Source organism: Lissotriton vulgaris, chromosome 3_1 (genome assembly GCF_964263255.1).
Source record: "Lissotriton vulgaris chromosome 3_1, aLisVul1.2, whole genome shotgun sequence".
NCBI classification, from domain to species: Eukaryota; Metazoa; Chordata; class Amphibia; order Caudata; family Salamandridae; genus Lissotriton; species Lissotriton vulgaris.
Genome location: NC_141689.1, coordinates 1255075971 through 1255102145, shown reverse-complemented (window position 1 = coordinate 1255102145; position 26175 = coordinate 1255075971). Strand labels below are relative to the sequence as shown.

The window sequence follows — 26175 nt, the reverse complement described above, 5'->3', positions numbered from 1 at the left end:
CAACCTACCCGATCTTCCAAACTTATATAGAAAAGGAACTTCCCTTCATGGGAACGTGAACCTTCTTTGATTTACTTTATGACAACTTTAACCGTTCGTCTTAGTATTTGCAATTTGGATTTGCTTTGAAGCAAATGTATCAGGTCATTCCTGTATAGATTACTTATTTATGACTAATTTTAATGGTTTGAGTTAGTAATTTGCTAATAAATCTTCATAGTTTCCAAATTTATCATTCTTGATCTTTTTTGTGAGGCCACATATGCTTCACTTTATTGATTTAATTTAAAGACAATCATAAGAACACAAGACATTGATCACCTATAAATAACCGCAATACATAAATGCTGTACAGGCAAAAGATATTTCAATCCTCACCTATTTTGAACATATGTGTGAACAATTTCTTTCAACAACCATATTATTCAGCATATTGTCCATTGGGTTTACTAGCAGTCATGTCTTGTGGTCTAATAACGCCAGACACGTGTTTCGGTATAGGTCCACAGTCCTGGTCACACCTTCTTTAGGTTGCTAAAAAAACTCCACTTAAGTTCAAGTCAAGTTTCAAAGCTTTATTCGACAGCATTGTCATAAAAGCATTTTCTCCCTACTCTATACATAATAAATACTATATCTAATTGACAACAATTAAAATACACATTAAACATGAAGTGCTGTCGGAAGCAATTTTAAAAGATACAACCTTTTAAAAAATAGAGAACAGATGCAAAAGTGAGTAAAATAACATCTAAAAACATTTTGCAGATATTGAACACAATTCATTGAGATAAGGTGCGGGTGCGTATAATCCATGCCTAGCCTAAATATTTGGCTAGTGCAATGGCGAGACAAGGCGAGCAATTTGTTCTTAAGATTCTAAGCGCTTCTTGATGTAATATAGCCCCTAGATTTCTACATGCGGGTTTTAACCATCTTTGCCTTGGGGCCGCATAAAGGGGGCAAGCGAACAGGAAATGCGGTATATCCTCGACAAGGACCTTACAGTAAGCACAGGTGTTAAAGTTATCAGGGGACCATTTTAATGTAAATGCATTAAGCGGTAAACAGCCCACCCTAAACTGAAAGTACAGCTTTCTGTCCAATGGTTTTGAAATCAAGTCCCAATAATGTTCACAGGTTGGGACTAATTTGTGTTCCAAATACTGGGTTGTTAGCACCGGAGGCTGATTAGATGACAAAACCAAGCCATGTATCATGTCCCAGTACATTTTCTTTAACAAATCCTTGGAGGGAAAGGCTGCAGGATCAGTAATTGTCCATAGGTGGTCAAGATGCAGCTTATTAAGTAAGTTCCTGATTTCTTTTAGCCACGTAATTTTATGGAACCGATCAGAGTTGACGATGTCCATGAGTGCAGCAGCAAAGTGGGCCAGTTCAGGAGTGGTCTTTATGCGCCTCCAAAATAGTAGTGGGCGCAGCCTTGCCTGGTCCTCGATTTTTTTTCTCCCTAGATCATAAAGGAGAGGAATGGATGGGGTACTCTGCGGGACTCCAATCAGCTTACGTAGAAATGTATTCTCCGCAACCGTCAACCCACTGATGTTGGCAAACCCCCATAGCTCTGTTCCATAAAGGCATGCACCAAGAACTCTCATGCTGTAAATCTCCATAACAGGTTGGATAGGTTTTGTCAATGAAGATTTATGCTTCAAAGCTATAGCCCCTGACAGCTAATGAAACTTTACAACCGCGGAAACGATATGTGCTTTCCATTGCATATTCCCCTGCAAATTAATACCCAAGTATGTAAATGCATCCACCTCTTCCAGAACGGCCCCGTTAAAGTTCATTGTCCCCTTAAATGACTTAGCAGGGTTCATGTTCATAAACTTGGTTTTTGCAGTATTTAATTCCAAGCCCCGAGCCTTGCAAAAGTCCCCAAAGGCATTAATTGTCTTTTGTAGCCCACTAGGCGTTTGCGATATCAACAGAGTGTCGTCCGCGAACATAAGTACCGGGACCCTCACCCCATCTAAGATAGGGGCATCAGTAGGTGATTTCCTGAGATGGTCGACTACTCCATTGATATAAAGAGAAAATAAGGTGGGGGCCAGGACACATCCCTGCCTTACCCCAAGCTCTACGGGGAAGGAATCAGTGACTTCGCCCTGTATCCCCCATCCAATCTTGGCGTAGTTGCCCTCATGCATACGCACTAGTAATGACAATAATTTGGGGCACATTCCAAGTTCGCATAACACGCTCCATAATTTTTGCCGCGGAACCAAGTCAAATGCCTGTTTTAGGTCTACAAAGACAGCATACAATGGACCATCTGCCAGAGTAACATTTTTCCAATATAGAGTTAAAAAGTGGAAAACCTGGTCAATGGAGCTGGTTAGGGGACGGAATCCAGCTTGGTATGGCGAGAGAACTCCTTTTTCGTCTATCCAGTCTTGTATTTTATTTTGGATCATTCTACCCATCAATTTTTGCGCTGAATCGATAAGGCTGATGGGTCTATAATTAGATGGTAAGGCCTTATCTCCTTTTTTAAAGACCCGAATGATGTCTGCGCCTTTCCAAGAGGCAGGTATTGCTGCACCTTGTGCTATAGAATTTCCGAGCCAAGCAAAGTACAGGCACCAATTATCCCGGTCCGATAAAAATACATCGGCCGGTATGCCATCAATGCCCGGTGCCCTCCCCCTAGTCAGCCCGTCCATTGCAACACTTACATCATTTTTAGTGAATACTTCCTCTTTGTATAGTACTATGGGCGGTGAGGGTTGGCACTCAAGGGGCGTTGGGCAGGAGTATTGTGGCTTAAAGAAGTCGACCCAACATTCTTTCGCCACATGATTTTTTGGGCATTCAGCTATTCCGCCCCTATCCCATTTTATAATTGACCAAAATTATTTTTGTTGTTTAGCTGCACAAGCATTTTTTAGTTCCTGCCACTGGCTTTCGTCCCATGATCGTTTCGCCCTAGTCTGGGCTTTTCTATACTCGTCCCTAGCTTTCAGGACTTCTTCTCTATTTTTACTTTTTAATACTACGCTTAGATTCTGTCTCGCCCTTCTACAGGTTTGATCATACCATCCTGCCGTTTTCAAAGGACACGCACCCTTTTTCTGCCTAACTTCTTTTAAAAAGAACCCCTGTATTTTTTTAAAGAATTTGGGATGTGTCTCTTCAATTAGTTTAGCAAAATCAATGTCATTGCATCGGTTCTGTAAACCTCTCACTTCATTTGCCACCACCACTTTTAGGTCTTGTAATTTTTCAGGTCTATCTAACAATACAGCCCACTTCATATGACGTTGATTGTTAGTGGGAATTATATCCAAGGGCTGGAATCCCATGCCCAAGCCTGGCACTGCTACCCCATGATTTATTTGGAAGAGCAAACACAACGGGTTATGGTCACTCTCCACTCTAGGGGTGACCCTCATATCCCTAACCCTATGCCAGTCTGTGACATCTACAAGGATATAATCAATCCTACTACTTGCCCTGAGATTGTCAAAAGTAGCAGCACCATGTAGGTCTGAGAGAGTGCGTCCATTTGCATCCCTCAACCCCCATGCTAAGCACAAGCTCTTCAATTGAACAGCTGCCTCAGACCACTTTTTTATCGGGGGTAAGTCTAGCTGTGGTATTCCCCATTTGACATCCTCTTCTTGGGAAAGTTCGCTATCTTCGGGACCCAGGGGTTCAAAAGTGGTATTCACATCACCCCCCACCATGATTGTAGTATGCTGTGGCAGGGCTTCTATGTTGTTCTCTAGTACTGTTATCACATCTGAGCCTTTACCCCCAGGAACTCCCCTGGCATAATTGTTAAAAAGGGCCATCTCAGAGCTATCCCCCCAGGTAATCACAACTGATAATATATCACAGTTATTCACGGGCCTCACTCTTACGGTACATTGCAGAGATTGACGTACCCATATAATTAATCCCCCTGATGGGCGCCCCTTGGGGTTCTTTTTTGCAGGAATAAAGAAATTTAGGAACCCTTGCTGGTGAACAGGAATCACTGCCCAGGTTTCCTGTAGCATAATTACATCATGGGGCTGGATAAACTCCCCCCATTCTGGGGACTCAATTTTGCTTGAGATTCCCGCTAAGTTCCATGATAAGAGCTGGAGGGCCTCTTTAGCTACACCAACCCTCTTTTCTGGTGACAACAAATTTTGCCTACTTAGAGGATTTTGTGGGTTAAGTGGAGGGCTACATGCCCTACGGTCAATTGGACCTATAGCGGCAGAGGCTAAGTACCTAGGTGAGTCATGCACCCCCTTCCCCCTAGAGTATTTACTCCCTTCTACTGATTTAATAGCAAGAAGGGGAGTAGGTTTAGGTACGCACCTCTCTACGATGACAACCTCTTCAAATAGAATGGTGGCTGCACGGTCCATCAATTCACTCTCCCTCTCAAGCAGTCAGTCACAGTCATTGAGGCCCGATAGGGCTGAGAATCTATTCTCCAAGGGCATGCTCCAACTACTTTTAGCATCAAAAGGCTTTCCTCTCCGTACCACCGTGTTCCATTTTGTTCTCAGCACAGTGGGATTAAGTTTATCACCTCTCCTTGCATAAAAAAAGTCCAGAGTTAGAGGGACTATCTCTGTCGACCTACGCTGTGGGGGATATACATTGGCCAGGACATTTGGCAACACCTCTGGGTCTGAGAAGTGTAGTACCACACAGTCCCCTCAAAATTTTTTCTTGCTACCCCCGATCCACTCTACCCTTCTAGCTTTTACCACCTCTTGGGCCATTTGGTCCATACCCCCAGGAGAAAAAGCCATATTTCGCGAAAGCCAGTGCAGTGATTTATTTATTAGAGATGATGAATTCTCTATGTGCCCCGGTTCCAAATGAGGGACATTGGCAAGGACCAATACTAATGGTGAGGCCTCGACGATCAATTCTACTGGGCCTTTTTCAACATTACACTCTTCTGGTCTATCCCTTCTCCCCATCCCATCTGGAGCCCCACTTACACCCTGCTCTCCCTGATCTCCCCCTCCAAGAGTATCACCCAGCGTAGAGATAAGAGGGATGTTAACCAGGGGTTCTAGCCTGTGGGATGTCTGGGTTTCTTTAGTCTCCACTCCCAGGATATCCTGTCTTAATGGGTTTTCCTTTTCCTGAATTACTTTATCCAGGAGACCCCCTAGTCTAATTACCTCTTCAGTTAGGTAATCAATTTTAATCAGAAGGGGTTTTGTTATGTTCTTAATTTTACTTTCAAAGGCACCTAACAGCCTTTTGAATTGATCATCATCCATCATTATCTTCCCATCCGTTATGTCCCTCTCATCTTCTCTACTCTTTTTGCCTGGGGAGTTGTCAGGACGTTTTTTGCCTGAACGGAGGCCGCCCCTCTTTGGCAGATATTTATCCCCCCCCCCCCTTAGTACCTCTAGGGGCGGAAACCGGTGCTGGGGGCTCATTATCTAACTTAAGGATTGTCTTTACATGTGAAAAGGCTTATCCGTAGAATGAATGTGGTATGAATGGTATGATTGATGAGTTAGAGTACCAGTGGCAATTGGTTATCATTATCTCTGTGGGTTCATTTAATGTTTCTCTTTATATTGATGGACCTGTGTCATGCCTTGCAATGCAATATGCATGGACATAAAGTTATTTATATGACATATAATGAAATATATATATTTTTGATGACAAAATTGTAATCCGTAAACATTTATGTTTTTTTGGATCTTTTATCTCAAGTATTGTTGAAAGCATATGTATAGACACTATGACTCCTAGATGACTTGATTAGCATCTTCCAAAGTACAGCAAGATATTCCGCCAATTGATTTGATCAGTTAGATTGTTTATTTTTTTTTGTGTAAGGGAGCATTATGCACCAATCCTGTACTTTTAAGGATCCCACACTCCTGTATGTACGTGGCGGGGTGCTTTGCTAAATTCCTAACAATGGACAGAGTGACATGTCAACCCAGGACCAGAGGAGAAACTTTGTATAATGTCTGGAAAGTTTATCTTGGACTTTGTGATTGGTGACAAGCTCTATGAGGGTCAGATGCATTCAGGTCTCTGGCATCGCCTGGAGCCATTGGAAGAGCTTTGCACATTCACTACTTTAAGATTCTTGATGTATTTATACATTATGTCACTGTACTTAAACGTTTGAAAATAAAAACCTGAAGCATACCATAGATTATTAAATCCAAAGTTAATATTCAAACTGACATCAAAATATACATGAAGCGTTTAATTATCATAAAAGGAGTACACAAAATCATGTGAAAGGAGCAAATCATAATTCAGACATAATTAAGCAGCGTTGTGAAGCAGAGGACAATGGCAAGCATATTCACATATAAGAGCACTGTAAAGTTCAATCAAGCAACTTTAAAAGTTGTCAAAGTGACAAACAGAAACTATAACCAGGGTCGGGCTGGCTTGACAGATCAGTGTGTGGGGCAGTTTTCTAGCATTTTAGGATGTTTTATGTCAAGATGGGCCAGTTTTTTACTGTTTATTTCCCATATATGACCCCTTTTTCTATCTATATCCTTCGCTAATGTGTGCCACTTTTATTTTGGTGCTCGGGCCTATTTTTTTGTCCAGTCCGACCCTGGCTTTGACTTTTTTCATTGCTTTCTTATGAGAAAATAGTTTTGGATTGGTATATGGCGTTCAGAACCCCTTTTTGGAGGTGAGCTACGCAAGTTATGCTTGAAAGTGTTTGTAATCAGAGATAGGGATCTCTGCAGGGGCAACCTACACCCAGGGCTATATGACACGGGGAGTACACGCTGGGCGTGCCCTGCATAGTGGGATTTCATTCACCCTGATTATCAAGGGAGAGAATTCAATTCGGAAATATTGATTACAGACAACAGGATTATCTTAGGTAACAGATGCTTGGCATATGTGTGGTCATGGATCTTGTTGGCTTCAGCAGCAGGATTTATTGTTTTAGTAGAGTAAACAATTGCTTTAATTGAGTAAACATGGTCCAGGGGCACCAGAAAGAATTAGAAAAGACCTAGAGTAGCTTTACATGTTTTATCTTTTTAGGCCCATGGAGATTAAGTGATTTGCCAGAATCACAGGATGTTGAGCAGAGGCCAAGTTTTGAACCAGGTCCCCATATGCCAAGGTCAGCAGATATGTCCCCTAGGTACTAAGGAGCATATTTACAAGCACTCAGCCCAACCGGAGCATCATTGTTTTTACGCTGCGGTGACTCAGCATAATTTTCCATATTTTGAAGGTGGCTCTAAGCCACTTTGCGTAGCATAACACCAACTTGTCAATATGCCCCTTTCCTCCTCAGTCCTCTGCTGTAAAGGGCTGTGCAATGGGTGTTGCTGTGGGTCTTCTACCAAAATACCCATTGCTTTATGAAGCTGCCCCAGATTTACAATGCTGAGGCAGTGCCAAAACGAATGCCAAGGAATAACGTGTTAGAATGGCGATAAATGGAGAAATTATTAATTTCTCCTGGTTTTTTGCTCTGTCCATGGGTGTTGCATCCTGCAGCACACATAGAAGGTGCACATCACCATAATTAATTGTTGATGTGCAGGAAGAAGTCCCTTCCTGTATATAAACAATCATCCCTACAGCGCAGGCACCCTTTCAACGTGGCAGCAGGATGTCAGCGCTGGTGCTTGGCAGCTTTTCTTGCACCAGTGCTAAGGGGTGCGCCATCTTCTTGTGAATACGGCGCGACCCCTGCATTTTGAAAATGTCAGAGCGCGGCGCTGACAAATTTGACACAGCTCCATGCGCCAACATTTTATTATTAATATGCTCCTTAAAGACTGTAAGTTGATGCTGATGCTTGAACTTGCGTATACATTTATACGTATTATATTCCCAGGCTCTGTCCATATGCGTTTAACAGTTAGTTTGCTTGTGTGTGATTTTTTATTTTTTATTGTGTATACATGCTTTTATATGCACCTCTGTAGTTGTTTTAGAGCATGCAGGTGTATAGAGAAAGGGTGCGTTTTTACACATCCGATGAACTGCTGTTTTAATTTATTCATCACAGATTTGTATATTTAGAATAGAGGAGGGTGATATATGACAAATTAACAAGGAGAGCTGAGTCAGAGCTGAGGCAAGGGTCAGCTCTGGCTCGAAAGCCAGTGTTCAAGGTAAGTCTTGAAAATATTTTGCATATCAATCATGCGGCAAAGACCATGTTAGAATATGATAAGCTGTCTTCAAAATAGTTTATTGCTTTTCCACTAAATAATCTTTAGTGCATTAGATTGTTTGAGAAGTATTTATTAAAAGTGAGAGGTTTTAAACTGAAACTGAGAAATATTCCTGCCTCCGCCCGGATGACGAAATGCCACAAGTGAACTAAGGGTCAAGGCAGGGTTCATGCGCATCCTAGATGTGGCCTATGTTCAGATGGAGCAACGTTATACACTATTAAATCAAATACACAAGAGACAGAGACGCTTTTAAAAAGCCCACATCCTACACTCACATATTTGAAGGTGCTCTCATAAGTGATAGAGAACAAAAAGAAGGCTTGGTGAAATAAAATAATTGCAACATTTTTTAAAATTAGGTCAAGCAGGGAGGCATGGATTTTACATTGTGCATTTCAGCCACTAGACGGGTATCTCTTTCTGACATCAAACGAATACTTTTTCCTTAATTCTTGGAGAATGAGATTATAGTTTGAGTGTCAGACATAATTCACTAATCATTGTTGCCAATTTCACAAAATTCAAATCTTGGCCAATGATTTAAGAGGAGTTCAAAATAGGCACAGCCTATATAACATAGCTTTTTTTTTAGCACAGCGAGATTTGCCAGTATTTACAGGATACGGAGCCAAGGCTGGGATTCAACCCTGGTGCCCCATGCTGCAGTGTTGGCAGCTGTAGCCACTGGGCCACATGGTTCTGGGCACAAGGTTCAAAGAGGACTTCGCGCTGAACCAGATCCAATCATCTGGCTCGGATTTTCAGTGTCTTGCCCACCTCTAATTTAAAAACAGACATTACAGTTCATATTTTAATGATTTGCAGAATCACGTAAAAAATATACTGATTTACAACGCCTTCAAAAGAGTACAACTGTACATTGTTTACAAGACAATATTACAGAATGCAGAAAATATTCAGGTACGCCTTGCTCTGTAATGTCCTTTTGCACTTTTTCAAGTCAGTCATTCCGAAAGAGCCTGCAAAACAAGAAAAATAATAGAAACATTGGATATCATTAAATGAACAGAATACTTGTAAACGAATGAAAAGATATTTCATTACATAGCACGTTTCATTTACACTTCAAGATGCCTTGGCCCCTACTGTATTGCTTAAGACGTATATGAAGCACTTCAGTTTCTCACAATTGCTGATGCTCAGCCTTTAGAATAATAATAAAGATGCTTAGGTGATGCTCTTTTGCCAGAAGGAGAGATGAATATGGGCAACATGTATCCGCACTTAGCCCTATGGTTGAGAATTTATTTGGAAGAGGCAACGCGGGAACTTTCAAAGTCACACGGATTTCACAATGCGAGGCCATGCACAGCAGACCAAGGAAGAATCTACAGACTGAGAACACTAAGCTAACACTGAGGTTTGAAACCTTATCAAAGGCTTTACCAGAATAGATGATGAACTACCTGTATGTGACTCAGGAAGTAGCATACTTCGCAGCTAGTACAATCTGGCACCAGGCCCCCAACATCAGGATTGAGTCTCGCTAGTTCAGCATGATTTATCAGCTTCGATTATATTTTTTATGGAATCATTTTGATCCTGGGAAGTAGATTTACATTTTGAAAACGGTACATTTTGCTATTAAATACAAGCATTTAATTTTGGGTAAATTATAACAGTTTCACCAGGCCAAAGCATGCCATTGCCATGATTAAATACTATGTCATACTGCAATGTCAGATTTTAATTTGTTGTAAATACTAATTTGGTCTCTAAATATCAGATATATATTTCTATCTAGTACTCAGTTGTACAACTCCAACATGGACAGACTATGTTCCTACAGGTGAACATGCCAATGTAGCCGTATCACATGACTGTGATTCTTACTCAATGTTCTGCAACAGCAGGGAGACACGTAGGGGAGACACACACAATGAATGGACCCGTACCCATTCGGGAACTCCGATGACTACTCCTACCGGGCACCAAACCAAAACGTACATTTCCTGTGCAGGTAATAGTGGTACGCAAATGCATGCAAAGTATACACAGTATATCGTCTGGACGACCCCCATATTCCCCCCTTCTTCCGCTGGTCAGATGGCCCCAACATGAACACTACTATACACCTAACGTCCTACACACATGGACAGACTGCGGCATCACAGAGGCGGATGTATGACGTTACAACGCATACTTTTACCACGCATACCATTACAACGCGGTATTTACAACGCATACCGTTACAACGCATAGCGCTTAGAGGTGCTGGATAGTGGTAAGTATAATTTTATATTCCAACTCCAGTCCCCGTGGACACTAAGGAAGGTGTTGGATATGAAATTATACTTATTCCCTATCCTAGAGCGCCCCCCAGCGCAATGCGTTGTAATGGTATGCGTGGTAATGCCTGCGTTGTAGTGGTAGTGCATGGTAAAAACTTCGTTGTAAACGTTGTATACCCACAGAGGCGGAATAGCTGTTTGAAGACGGCCAGCCAGGCCCTTCCAGCGACTGATAGAAGATCATGCTCTTCCTGTCGGTCAGTTCCTACTCCATCATCAACTTCTCGCAAACTTTCGCCAATACCATGACCTCTCGACCGGCGACCCAGCCACACACCCGGTTGTACACACAATCTTACACATGGGTGTGGGGCGACACTTGGCCATCTGGATCAATAAAGCCATCAGGGACCTTAGGAACAAACCACTGGAGACCCTGCGGGCCACCTGGGAAGAAGAATTTGGCCGCTCCCTACACGAGAAAGAGTGGGAAAAGGCTCTTGAATACCCTAAGAAATTGTCTCAAAACGCCTGGTTTAAAATTATACAGTTCTATATTCTACACAGGGCGTACTTGACACCTGCGCATCTCCAAAGTTTTTACCCTGACACCCAGTTCTTATGCCCTAGATGCCAATCGCAAGCGGCGGATTTCCAACACATATTCTGGAACTGCCCCATCTTGCAACCATACTGGCTACACATTCATACGACACTCAAAGACCTCACCGGGCTTACATATCTGAGTACATGGGAAGCCTGTGCATTGGGCATCTTCCAGAGGAGGAAAAAGCACAAAGTCCCCCTTAGATTTGTCTCACTGGCCATCTTACTAGCTAAACAGAACATAGCATGCACTGGTGGTCCCCTACAGGCCCCCCACTTGCAGTTTGGGAGGGGGCGGTACATAAATGGGCATTGGCGGAGGAAGAAACATTACGAGAAAAAGAGGCGAAGGGGACACGCAAGCACCCTATATGACTGGAATCGGCTTCAAACAATTACCAACCCACGACGATCCAGAGGGAGTCCCTCACACACCACAAGACATGCAGTTGCAGGTGTAGGCCGCGTACACAGATGCTAGACCTCCCGTAGAGCACAGTTAAAGTCCCTAGGTATTGGTGCCAGGATCAACGCCATAAGAGTAAGCCGGGACCCCAGGAATAGACTGGCCACAGATCCCCCTCTTCGCCCCTAGCAACTTATGGAACCACCGTTCGTGGAGACATATGCCTCCCTAAGTCTTCATACGACACTCATACCCAGAATCCCATGAGCACCCCCCCCCCAGTTTTCCCTTCCCCCAAGCAAAGTTTTGCAATTCTCTGTAGAATGATTTTAATAGTGACAAAACATTTGACTATTCACCTCACGTAACACAAAGCATTATGATATTAATACACGTAAGTGTGTTCTGAAGAATTGTGATTTGATGCAAAATGTCACTGTAAACCCAAAATGTCAATACAAATATGGTTGGAAAAAAAAACCATGACATCTTTTTTAAAAAGACACAAATTCACCATGCAAGCCCAGCTCTACTAAGAAAAGAAGGAGCATATTACCGAGATGTGCGTTGCAAAATGCACAACGCACATCTCCTTATCGCCGGCTATCGCCGGATTTCATTGCCTAATTAGCGCGCAATTATCAATGCGCATCAGGCAGGCGATCAGAAATCCGGCGATAGTCGGCGATATGGCACATTAGCGCATGAAAACAAACGTTGTTTTCATGCGCTAATGTGGGCCTTGTTAATATGGGGGGGTGGATTCAGCTTTATGATCCACACCCCCATGTTAACAATGCCTAACGCCTGGTCGGAGCAGGCGTTGGGAGACCTGCGATAAATGAGTTTATCGCAGGTTTTTGTCTCCCAACGCTTGCCTTGGTAATAGGGTGTTCCCACCTCCAACCACATTTTACATGTGGTTGGACGTGGGAACGCCCACTTTGCATGTCATTAGCGATGTTTATCGCCGACATGCAAAGTGGGATCGGGCCAGGCTTTAAACTGCCCTTGGTAATAGGGCTCTAGCAGTATCGCCGCTTTCTCGGCACAATTCGCCGAGAAAGAGGCGATACAAGCCCTTAGTAATATGCCCCGAAATGTAGCAAGTCGGCAAACACAGGGTGCGCTTTCAGGTAATTCTGAAAGCACACGCAGTGTTTGGTGCTACATTTCTTTTGTTAGTAAAGCTTGGCTGCAGGGCAGATTGTGTGCTTTTGTTTAAAGTATTCATGTTAATAGCAGCTCGTGATGAGTGCCGCAATTAACATGAATACTGAAACAAAAGAACACAATGTGCCCCGCAGCCTCACTCTAGAAAATAAAACAAACAATGTGCTCCCTCCTTGAGCCCACAGGCTGCCTCTTCATCTGCAACCAGGAAATGTCCTTTTTTCGCACCGCTCACCTTTCCAAAGCGCGGCACAAACACTCTCGGGGATTTGTGTGCACGCCAGATACACCGTACTGCGCGCTCAGGGGCACAGAGGTGCACGTGCACACCTTAAAGAGAATAGTGGTCCAAATAATATGTTGAGGTGATTTCAATTCTGTGTTTCACACAGAACTGGATAGGTCATTTCACCTCACTTTGTAGTGAAGTTCCTATATTCCCAATAGGCTCTGCGCATTGGAATAATATATCCTGTAGCTTAGACGTAGGACTGAGGTCTACTAGGTTCCTACCGGTTATATTAGACTTAATTGTGAGTGCCAGCTAGCTCAGAGGTCATTAGAAACTTTCTCGAATAAACAAGAAGGGATTCGTTTCTGACAACCGCATAAAACATGACAACTTTGTTTCCCAAGAATAAGAAATCAAATCTCTAGAGTCGCGGAAACAATAGATAACTATTTCATTCAGTCAATCGTGCATGCTTAGTTTCACCAGAGGTGCAAGAGAAATAGAGAGACGGGCGTTTTCAATAAAAAGGTATTTATTGAACAGTCTTCTTTCTCAAGCATTGAAAATGAACTGCTAAAATAGTAAGGCTTACTATGAAGTACAATGAATATAATACGAACAGTTTTATAAAGTAGTACTGTAAAAGCATGATATGGTTTCTAAGCCATAAAGTGCATAAAATGTATAAAATACATAAAATACATAAAGTACATACAGTGATAAAAGGATTACTAAAATACTCAACTGGTGCTTCTAGAATACGCCTACCCTGGTGTACCTAACCTAAGTCTGGTAAGAGGGAGGGAGTATAAGAGGAGGAGTTTAAGTCTAGGAGTTCTCTGCCAGGAATCTGAATCTGATAATTCTCTAAGAGGTCTAATCAGCTCCGTACCTTTGTTCTAGAATGAAGGAGGTCTTGTATCTCGTTCTCGGGACTCGGTTTCCCAGATACCCGGAAGGGTAGCCTGGAAACACTGGAGCTGGATTTCTCAGCAGGAGAAATGACAGAGTCTCGCAGTGCGTCTGCTGGAGGGTCGGCATCCTTCGGCACTTGCTGCTGCAGGGCGTCGGGCAAGTAGATAGCCGATCTGCTCCAAACCACCGTGTGTTTGTTTAGACAAATCAAGGCATATTTATACTTTGAAGGTGCCGAGTTTGACGCATGTTTGGACTTAATAACGTCACTCAAAGGCTCATTTCTTGGAAAACGCCGGGAGTTCTAGGAGAACTTAATATTCAAGCAGGGGGAAGTCCCGAGCTGCTGAAGGCGGGTTTTTCTAAGAAAACGTTGTTAATACTTGGAGCTTAGTGGAAGTATCCATGCCGTATTTGGGCTGTATGGTTTAGGCCAAATATGGTAATGATTTCTTTGCCTATATAAGGAAATGATAACGTATACCTATATAAGGGCATGAATCGGGAAATTTATACTAGGGTCCAAGATTCATTTACAACAACTTCCTGGGGTCTTCTGTGGCTAAATGAGCCTGAGAGTTTAGGGAGTGGACAGCAAGATGGAATTTGCATGATGCCTAACAGAATACACACCCTGCTAACAGGTACTGACAGGTAGTAGTCCTATTATTCCCCAGTGCAGCAGGATTGATTATATCTTCACTATGACAGACAGGACTCGCAAATCCTCTAATGTAGAATAACTAGTTAGGGCATTGGCTGACCACTTTACCTTGTTGCTTACTGCGAACTGGGGTAGGCTCCTCACTTGCATACTGTCACAGATGTTTCAGACAGAAAGCCTACAAGAACCAACATTTAAGGACATAATGCCCCATACAAGGGAATACCTTTGCCTCTGTGCCCACGCCGCATTACAGATGCGGGTGCAGAAGCAAAGAAGCTCTCAGGAGGCAATTGGACAGTGTGCCACCTAAAAGGTGGTCGACTGTCAATGCGCCCCCTGAGACCAGCCTTCTGGAGCGGAAACGGGGGTCCTACCGACCCCCAGACACCCACTTGCAGGAGGGTGCAGTCACTGACTGCACCTTCCTGCAAGGGGATCTCTAATCCACCTTCAAAGTGCAGGTGGGTTGCACTGTGAAAACACAGAGCAGCTTTAAAGCAGCCACTCAGTATTGCTGCTCCCGAGGCAGCGCAAGTTCAAGGCTGCCCTGGGGTAGGGCATTCCATGTAGTAGGGCGCCCTTTCCCGTGGGCATCTTGTGTAATACGGCCTCAGGTATCTTGGTATAAATATATATCAACTTGACCTGGACATAGTTGAGGGCAATGTGCTGAATATAATATCAGCACTAAAGGGTTGTTTTGGCTCTGGAGATGTCTCCCATTATCCATAATCACCCAGGTGCCCCGATTGGTGTACTTCTTCATTCATTTGGTGCTGGCGCCTTCTGTGAGCATGTTTCACTTGTTCTTAATTCTACTCTGGGATGACGTAAGACAAAGGGCGGCCTTAAGCAAACTTTTACTTTCATTGACTGAAGGTGATCTGGGATTGCATCACTTTGAATAAGACTATGGACTGAAATTATTATGGTTTTGATACTGTTTTTTGACATGCCTAAACCATGTGCTATTAAGCCTAAATACATTTTAATTCATTGCACTAATGTTAGACCACTGACCATTATCGCCATGGTATTTGTCTTCCACTGTTCTTGGGTTTTAGTTTTTACTTGCATTGAAAAACCATCCCAGAAGGTACCCCAAATGGAAATCTTATTCTATTTGACGTGAAGCTGGAATAGCTAAATGTGTTGTCTATGAGGAAATCCAATAAAAACATTGATAGAAGTGTATGCTATGCATGGGCTCCACAATGTCAAGAATGCCTACATAGCCCATACAAAGCCCATGCATGTCCACCTTTATAAGAGAAAAATGGCCAGCAAGGGGTTTTATTTATCTAGGTTATTTACAGCACTATTGGGGCTAAGCAAGACTTAATCATAGTACCCAAACATGAGTTAAATCAGTGGCTGTTTTAGATTCAAATAGAAGTCATAGGATGTTACCACACTAACATCCAAATTTAGCAAAAATGCTCAATGAAACAAGAAACCAGGGTATATTGTCAAAAAGTTATTATTAAGCTTCAAGACAAAATATATAAATATCTGTACAAAAACAGTAAGCAATCTTAAAAATAGGGTGCATACATAGATACAATGTGGATATTTAAGGTCTTGGTTGCTTTTCCTTGGACATATCCAGATTTAAGTCCAAACTGTTACGTCACAGTAGTTGGTTTTAACTCAAAGTCAGATGAAAATCAAAAGATGACTTGAGACAAACTAGGCAGAATTGGACTGAACAGGTCGACGTTTCGGTCTTATTATGGTTACTCCTAAGACCATCATCAGGACTATAAAGTGGTATATACAGTTGATGACCCTCTGAAAAAGAACAACAGTGAATTATAATATGTACAGTGTGAATTAAATACCTGGTCAATGACATACATTTGTTATTACAACATTGGAAATATTTACATTTTGGTATTTTGACTAAATTTGTTAGTACCATTTATCTCGCATTTCACATTTCATGGAAGATAAGAAAAAATAGTCGGTGTGGCGACTAAAATATTTCGTTTATGACTAAGAGGTTGTTTTTATATAGAGGTGTAGCCAAGTAGGACAGGTCTACTTAGGAAGTTAGTATTGGGCATTGAGTTATGGCTAACACTTACTTTTTATGAGTAGAGACGGTGTCAATGAAAGGATCTTGGTGGCACCGGTACTCACGAATAGTGGCAATGAGGTAAGGCACAAAAATGAATCAATAGTGCCAGGCGTACACTAAAAGGAACAAAATATTACTATAATTCCCAGTTAGTTTTGTGGCAAACTCTACTTGTGTTTGGAGTTTACAGAAAATTAATTACCTTGCAACGAGTGAAACGAAGCAGTGGATTGGATCTGACAGTCAGTCCACTTATACTTGAAGATCAGCTGTAACAGATTTGAAGCTGAATGGGGAAAAATTGTGTACAAGGTATAACTTTTTGTGATATTGGTTCAAGAGGAGTTGTATATACATTGCAAGTGATGTAATTCGCTCTTCTAGTGGACTGCATTTCTATTATTTATGTAAAATTTATAGCGTTTAAGCAGTCAACTATGTGGTGGTAATTCCATGACAAATGTCAGGGTAATTTAGCACAGGTCAAAGATTGTCTAAAAACTATGGCATATTGGTAAGTTAAACATTGATAACAGCAGTGAATTGCTCACTGACTATGGTGAATATTATGGGGCATACGCTAATTTAAACAAAGTTTTGAAATGTCCAAAACCTTGTGCCATGCCAGAGATTGAAAGGCAAAGTTTCAGCATAAGCGTTAAAGCCGATGTGCGCGCATGCGCAAGGGTCCGACCTGAAGTGAACTTACTTGAAAAGAAGTCTGCAACCGAACGTCCATGGGGTACGATCAAACGCGATGTAACAATGTTGCAGTTACACTCGCTTTAAATACCCTGAACAGACTCGTTTGTCCTCGCGTACTCTCGCGGGAATACGTGTCGATATAGATTGCAAGTAGTGTGTTGTTAAACACGGCGGCCATCTTAGTGTATTTGCCGACCTGTTTTAGAAATAGCTGTTAGGGTTTGTAAAAATGATTAACGAGTATTGGCCACGAAGGACCGATTTCCCAAGAATTGAAAGAAAACGTTATTAATTCTGATGACGAAAAAACCAACTATCACGAAGGTGAATTAATTTTTCGAAATAGTATTAAAAACTACAGATAGTTAAGTAGACATTCAAGGGTATTGAGTGCAATAATTCTCGAGATAGTGTTGAAAGTAATGTCAACACATAAAGATAAATTTAGGATGCCCTACATGTCAGTAGTGGTGTTGACTATGCTCAGGTTGTTTGTGATGTAGTTCAACTTAACTAGTGTAAATAAAAGATGACATGTGTTAGATATACACAGGCTGGTTGGATCAGGTAGTGGCATATTACAGAATGATTATTGGTATTCAGGTCTGTCACTTTGTATGTGCTCACATGCTAGGGTAATACAGAGGTTCTCCTAGCCGAACTAGCATCCTACAAAAACATTCTCTAGAAACACTGAAATTGTACATCCTAACGTTTAAGGGCCAACGGCAAGGTCATAACCGGTGTCAAGATCCCTAACCAGACTTACCCCTCCCACTTGGGAGGGGCGACAGCACAGAGGCTTACCTCAAGTGCAACTACTAACAATTTCCCTTGACTTGACGGGGGCACTTAAGACTCGACGCCATTTAAAGGTCGTTCGAAGACTTGTGTGTGGTATCTAGAAGGTATCGTGGACCTCCCCCCACCCCACACAACTTACCGCATCTGCCGTCGCAGATGACACTGGCCCCGGGAAATTCCCCAGGAGGGGGCTGTAACCCCTCCTACAAAGGAAGGGGCCTTGACCGCCTTTCCTTTACTTCCGGCGACCCGCCCTTAGACGGGACCGCCTCCCCATTGAGGGGCCAATGGCCACCTCTCCCGAGCGCTCCCATCCGTGTTGGGTGACGCCCACTCATAGGGATCTACCAATTAGTGCTCACCGATCATGACCTTACCGCCACAGGTCCGGATAGTTGACCGGCTATCCGGACCCCCCACAAAACTCCTACCTAAAGGTCATGTTTTAACGATTTTAACCAAGCTAAGAAGTCTCCTATGAGTAACTCATTCCCCACCCTCGACAAATGCACACCATCCCCCAAATACATACTGTCATCATTAATACAACTATGCGAGATCGAATGCAATGTCTTGGAACGGAACAACCTACTCACTTTGTTATTCAGTTTTCTAACAGAATGATTCAAAGCAGGGATCGAGATAGCCCCCCGCCACACTTTTCGTGGGATCATATGAGACCACGCAATTATGCACCCCGGAACTCTCCTCGCTAACCAACTTACCGTGGAAAGCATAGCCTCCAGGAGAAGTCGTCTACCGGTGGTGACCAAATCATTGCCCCCCAAATGCACTATGACTATGGACGGCGGTGACCTCATCCGCTCTAACAAACCCTCAAAGAATGCTCGAAACTGGTCAATACAGAGACCGCCTCTTCCGTAGAAGGACACTCTGTACCCGTATTCCCCAGGTACGTGAATCATGTCACCTGCTTTGAATACGTCTGCGGCCCGTCTCACGTATGAGTGGCCCACGACCCACACCTCCTTCCTCACAGCCGGTGATGTGCGACCGCTGGCCTGGTGTTGGGTCGACTGCACAGTCCGCCCTGCCGCGTAGGCTTGCGCAACTGAAAACAAACAAAAGACAAGAAGCGTGAGTACATGATTACAGCTTCACAACATGTGCAATCGCACGTACCTCTTATAACAATTGGAGGACCAACGCCCCACTCGTTTCACTTGTTCTACATTAAGACCCCTGGCTGTAGCTTCAGTGGCAGCCCCTATTCGAAAGGAATGGGTCCCAAATTCGCCCGGGTCCAAGCCCGCTGCGGCAATGGCCATTGCAAGCACCCGCTGAAACTGAAACCTCGTCAGCGGGGTGGCGTCTGCATGCCTCAACAATGTCCCCCCCCATGATGCCACCCTTCGTGCTAGGTAATCTTCTAAGCACTGTACCGGACACATGGATGACCCGGGGGTCCTGCGAATGATCGTGCAGTCCCCCCTCCCATCTTGGTCGGTCTTGGACCTGAGAAAGGAGACAATCATCGCATCGCCCCTGATCTGAACATGTTCCCTGCACAAGCCCCCCGCCACATCCTGTTTGTTCCTTGCAACCAGCTCACTTATTCTCATAGCCTCGTGAAATGCCAGCGTAAATGCAGTCCGGAACAAACAGGTCTCGAAAGGAGACGAGCATGTGTTAGGGAGTGTGGCCAGTAACTGGGACAACCTATCTAGACCTATCGGTCGTCTTACGTCAACTCTGCGACCCTCTAGGCGTTGCCACCCACGCAGCGCCTTTTGTACTGTAAAAGACGCTGTCGGGTCCTGGATGCCATGGGCCCTGGCAACAAAGGAAATGGCGGCACGATGCCTTTGGGCCGTAGCCACCGACTTCCCAGCCCTACGTAAGGACATCAGAAAATGTACTACCCACTCTTCCTGACCCCAAAGTCCCCCTCTCTCAGCCCCCAAAAAGGCTAAATAGGCCTGAAACGCCCCTTCATATGCCTTCCTTGTCCTGGGTGCTAGACTCTCTCCCACGAGGTGACGAAGTTCGGGGCACCGAGAGACCAGAGAGCTTCGGGGAAGGGTGCCGGCTCTGGGTCCGCTGAAGGAAGGAAACCCGAGAAAGCCTGCATGTGAAAACGAGACAGTGCATCAGCAGCCTGATTCATCACCCCCGGGACATGTTTTGCTCTGAATATCACGTTCAGTTGCATACACAGTAAGACAATTTCTTTGAGCAGCCTCAAAATCAATTTACAACGGGCTGCCTGACTATTGATGCATTCTACAACGGTCATATTGTCGGACCAGAACACGACAGAATGATCTCTGAACCCTTCTGGCCAGGTTCTCAGGGCCACCAGAATGGGAAATAGTTCAAGGAAAGCAATATTACTCGTCAGCCCCTTCTCGTGCCACCATGGGGGCCACCTTTGTGCAGACCATTTTGTGCCGAAGATGGCGCCAAAGCCTATGCTTCCTGCTGAATCTGTCCATAGCCCAAGCTCTTCGGAGGACACGGCTGGCTTGTTCCAGACGACTCGGCCATTGAAGTCCGCCAAAAATGCTAACCAAATCCGCATGTCCTGGCGGACCTCAGCCGATAACCTCGTGCGATGATGACCCTCCTTTAGGCCAACCATCGCTTGGGCAATTGAGCGGGAAAAGGGGCGGGCCATTGGGATCACCCTCAAGGCAAAGTTCAACTTTCCCACCAATTGTTGCAACTGATGCAGTGTAACCTTAGATGCATTTAAACATACTTGGAGGGCTGCCCTGAATTTCAACACTTTGCTAGCTGGTAAACGGAAACACCCCTCCCTTGAGTCCAACTCGATCCCCAAAAACTCGAGGCAAGTCGTGGGACCCATAGTTTTACCCGGTGCCAATGGCACGCCAAAATGTCCCATCAACACACAGAATTCAGCTAAGGCCTGGGCACATTCGGGATTTCCGGCGGGGCCAAGGAACAGAAAGTCGTCAAGGTAGTGCATTACATTTCGGAAACCCGTTTTCTTAGTGAACACCCATTGCAGGAAAGTACTGAATTTCTCAAAATAAGCACATGATATAGAACAACCCATTGGCATACACTTATCCATGTAAAACGACCCCTGAAACCCGAATCCCAGAAGACGCTGGTCGTCTGGGTGTACCGGGAGCAACCGGAACGCTGACTCGATATCTGATTTCGCCATCAACGTCCCGGGCCCCAGGCGATTCAAGATGGCTACTGCCTCATCAAACGATGCGTATCGCACCGAACAAACTTCTGGATCAATTGCATCGTTCACCGAAAGACCATGTGGAGCAGACAGATTATGGATCAAACGAAACTCACCTGGGTCCTTCTTGGGGACCACCCCTAACGGAGAACAGACAAAATCCGGTACCGGGGGTACGCTAAACGGGCCGGCGACCCGTCCCCGGCTAACCTCTTTCTGAATCTTCTCTTGCACTACAGATGTATGTTGTAAAACGGAAAGTTGATTTTTGCACGTCCCTACACCCTGAAAGTCCCCTACCGGGATGCGGAAACCATGTGTAAAACCGTTCCGCAGCACCCCAGCAGAAGTACGATCCGGGTATTCGCTGAGCCAGGGAATCATTGCCAAGGTATCAATCGGGGTTGGTAAAGGCGCCCCTCGGACTATCTTAGACCTGTTTGGCGCCTCCCTTACCCCCATTCTCACTCTTTCTGGCTCTGCACGATGACTCAGGATGGGACGACCCACAAGTACTACATTCGTGTTTGAATTTACACGATCCCGGAGGCCTGGTACATTTCCCTTTGTTGAAATTAAAGCAGAAACCCTTTCTCCCTGTATTGCCTGCGGGTCTCGAATACTCGTCGGTGCTCGTACTTGATCGAAAGGGCGTCCCCACATTTTGGCGGGAGTAATCAACAACATTGCTCCCCACCAATGGCATTTTTAACATTCCTGATTCTTTCATTTTATCCCATGTCACAGAATCGTAACAATCCCAAGTCAAACTCCTGTTATGCTCCTTTTCTTTCCTGAACAGATTGTCATAACAGAACCAATGGTTACCTTGATACGCTGTCGAGTAACCCATAATTCGTGATTGATAAATGGGAAATTCGGGAAGCAACTCGGGCCTACGTTCCCCCAAAATCGATGTAAAAATACCCCACGCATTGCCCCAGTTGCCAATATTCTCATTTACCTTAAAGGCGGCCATTTTTGCGCGCCAAACACTTGGATGCATTAGGTCCTTCTGACTCTTGACATGCTCTACCTCATAATGATCGACAAGCAGGGAGAATATATTCACGTATTCCCCCGCCCAAATCTTTTCTTTTATTGCTAAAGGAACATGCTGCCCCAGTCTTTCTCTACGAGAGGGTGCTGACTCGTCCCTTGCGATCGGCAATGGCCGCTTACCTGAACCGGATGCTGGTTCTGCCACTTGTGGCTTTTCTATCACTGCTACCGGTGCGGTCACCTTGGCTGCTTCCTTTTCCTTACGCAGCTTTCTTATCAGCGCCTGTGCCTCGGCAGCCGTGGCGCCCTCAGTACTATCGCCCAACCATGCTGCTAGCTGTGCTGCCAGCTCGGGGGGCATATCCTCGTTGGTTGTCGGGGTGATGACAACGGGGATTGGATTCCCCTCCATTGGTAGCGGGGTCGGCACCTCGAGCGGGGCAGAGGGAGCCGGGACATCGCCCCCGGCTGGAACCCTTCTCGGCCTCTTAGGTCTCCCTCCAGCCGGTGGTTGGCCCGATCCCTCCTCACCGTCTCGCTCTGCCAGCCGCTTCTTTATGTCGGACATATCTTTAACAAGGGCCCGAACCATCTGCTCAGTCGTCATTCTCTTTGCGCCTTTCTTGGGCATCTCTCCGACTAAGTATCTAGAAGACAAAGAAAAAGATCAAAACGCTCAAAATTGGCTCTTCGTTCTGTCCTGAGCTCACGTGTAGCGAGGAGGTGCAGCTTCGGAGCACAAGAACAAGAGGACGTCTTCTGGTCTTGCGTCTCTTTTTATCCGTCTTCAGGGCGGGCGAAATCCCGCCCCTGCCTGCCCCTAGGGCGGGGCTGGCTACGTCGGTGTCTAGGCCAGCCCACTCTAGGGCGGGAAAAAGCGCGCCCCGGCTACGCCGCTTCGGGCATACCAGCCGAGACGCGCCTCCCGCCCAAAAATGGCTTCCCGGGGGGATCGAGGCACTCCGCCATACGTTCGGGGGGACCGAGTGGTCGCCCCTTTCCAAATGCAGTCCACTAGAAGAGCGAATTACATCACTTGCAATGTATATACAACTCCTCTTGAACCAATATCACAAAAAGTTATACCTTGTACACAATTTTTCCCCATTCAGCTTCAAATCTGTTACAGCTGATCTTCAAGTATAAGTGGACTGACTGTCAGATCCAATCCACTGCTTCGTTTCACTCGTTGCAAGGTAATTAATTTTCTGTAAACTCCAAACACAAGTAGAGTTTGCCACAAAACTAACTGGGAATTATAGTAATATTTTGTTCCTTTTAGTGTACGCCTGGCACTATTGATTCATTTTTGTGCCTTACCTCATTGCCACTATTCGTGAGTACCGGTGCCACCAAGATCCTTTCATTGACACCGTCTCTACTCATAAAAAGTAAGTGTTAGCCATAACTCAATGCCCAATACTAACTTCCTAAGTAGACCTGTCCTACTTGGCTACACCTCTATATAAAAACAACCTCTTAGTCATAAACGAAATATTTTAGTCGCCACACCGACTATTTTTTCTTATCTTCCATGAAATGTGAAATGCGAGATAAATGGTACTAACAAATTTAGTCAAAATACCAAAATGTAAATATTTCCAATGTTGTAATAACAAATGTATGTCATTGACCAGGTATTTAATTCACACTGTACATATTATAATTCACTGTTGTTCTTTTTCAGAGGGTCATCAACTGTATATACCACTTTATAGTCCTGATGATGGTCTTAGGAGTAACCATAATAAGACCGAAACGTCGACCTGTTCAGTCCAATTCTGCCTAGTTTGTCTCAAGTCATCTTTTGATTTTCATCTGACTTTGAGTTAAAACCAACTACTGTGACGTAACAGTTTGGACTTAAATCTGGATATGTCCAAGGAAAAGCAACCAAGACCTTAAATATCCACATTGTATCTATGTATGCACCCTATTTTTAAGATTGCTTACTGTTTTTGTACAGATATTTATATATTTTGTCTTGAAGCTTAATAATAACTTTTTGACAATATACCCTGGTTTCTTGTTTCATTGAGCATTTTTGCTAAATTTGGATGTTAGTGTGGTAACATCCTATGACTTCTATTTGAATCTAAAACAGCCACTGATTTAACTCATGTTTGGGTACTATGATTAAGTCTTGCTTAGCCCCAATAGTGCTGTAAATAACCTAGATAAATAAAACCCCTTGCTGGCCATTTTTCTCTTACAAACCTTGCCCAAGCCCGCAAGGGTATATTGGGTTGCTCACCTTCTTGTAAAATTGTCCACCTTTATGTCAGGCACACCATTATGCCAGGAGCAGCTAGAATAATTCTGCTAATGGCCACTACGTGCCAAAGAGGGTGCCTAATGTGAGGGCTGCTAAAATGCCAATGATGACCACATTAACACCTTTGATTACCAAAACATGCCAATGATTGCCACAAATCGTTGATTAAACTTTGAAATCAACGCTGTATCGTCCTGCTTCTTCCTCATGCTCCGCCTGCTCTGAAAGATCTTCAAATGGATCCTCACTGAGTCCAGGAGAAGGGTCACCAAGGCGCTCACCAGCAGCAAGCTCGACTACGCCAACACACTCTATGCCTGCACAACTCAAAAAATCCAAAAGAAAAATTGCAACATTCAGAACTCCTCCGCCAGCTTTATACTGGACATCCCCCACCGAAGCCACATCTTCAGTCACCTGAAAGACCTTCAATGGCTTCCGATCAACAAAAGAATCACCTCCAAGATCCTCACACACGCCTACAAAGTCCTCCACAACACTAGACCTGAAAACCCCATCCAACCAGACATCTCCACTCTGCCTATCCGACCCTGGCCCCTATGCCACGGATCCGCAAGACCTCGGCTAGAGGAAGATCCTTCTCCTACTTGCTGATAAAACCTGGAACTCGAAGATCCTTCCCTTTCTTGTTGCGAAGTCCTGGAACTTCCCACCTCTGCATCTCAGGCAATCACCATCACTGTCCCAATTCAGGTAGGACCTCAAGACCTGGCTCTTTGACTGAACTGCAGAACCCAGGTTCCGGTACTCCCCCTCCCCCCCCCGCCCAATACCGTGCGACCCATACATGTTTTTAATCCTGCTTTGCAAGATCTCTAATAAGTTCTATGTTAGTCATCGTAAGCTTTGGTTGATACCGTTGCTAAAATTAATGGGTCTTAGAAGATGTCGCCCAGCCATGCTGCAATTGCAGTTTCTAGAGACTGAATGGACTTGCAAATATATTGTTAAATTCTTGAAATGCATTTTTAAACATAGAACAAACCTTTGAAAAGTCCTATCCCTGTAAAAATGAATGCATTTTAGAAACTAAGAAATTTGTTATATTAGTTAGCATAGTTAGGGACCCCCAATGTTATTAATGGATAAGACGCTTAAACTATGTACAATGATGTTTTTTATCTGTGATATTGCTTTTATGGTTTTTATACTTTTTAAAACCGAATAAAGAATATATTGATTGATATTGATTGATTGATTGATTAAAATCAATCTAAGCATGGCAATGAATGAGATGAAATAAGAAACAGACACTCTATAAGGCTACTCAGCATTTCAAATCTATGGGAAACATACCTTCGTCTTAGAACACCGTCAATTGCTGGGCGGACTGTTTTCGAATTATAATCCAGGCATACTTTAGTCCCAGTCTTTAAGGTGACTCTGTGAAAAAACAGACCAAATCATTCAGTTTAACAAATTGTGTGGTGCGCACAGGCCACTACAATAGCTGTAAATGTTTTTATTATTACAGCAGTTTTATCAGCAAATTATGCCGTTGGGCAGCAGATAAACCCGGAGCTAGGCATATGAACGTGAAACTATTTTAAGTAAAAAAAAAAAAATACACCCTGATTTTGCCAGAAGGATAATGGCACTCAATATTGCTAGATTGCATGTGTCCTGCTCTACTGTATAATTTTACAATACATAAGATGGCAACA

General features: G+C 44.0%; 1 protein-coding gene across 1 annotated transcript in view; it reads right to left on the bottom strand.

Moving 5' to 3' along the window:
* Nucleotides 1–5821: 5821 nt before the first annotated feature.
* Nucleotides 5822–26175, bottom strand: part of LOC147727762 (C-X-C motif chemokine 10-like) — a 52105-nt gene continuing 31751 nt past the window's right edge. Inside the window, exons 3-4 of the mRNA XM_086961775.1 lie at nucleotides 25808–25894; nucleotides 5822–9169 (exon numbers count right to left, since the gene is read on the bottom strand). Of these exons, the coding sequence (XP_086817901.1) occupies nucleotides 9151–9169; nucleotides 25808–25894 (106 nt within the window). The 3' untranslated portion in view covers nucleotides 5822–9150. The remainder of the gene's footprint in view (nucleotides 9170–25807; nucleotides 25895–26175) is intronic.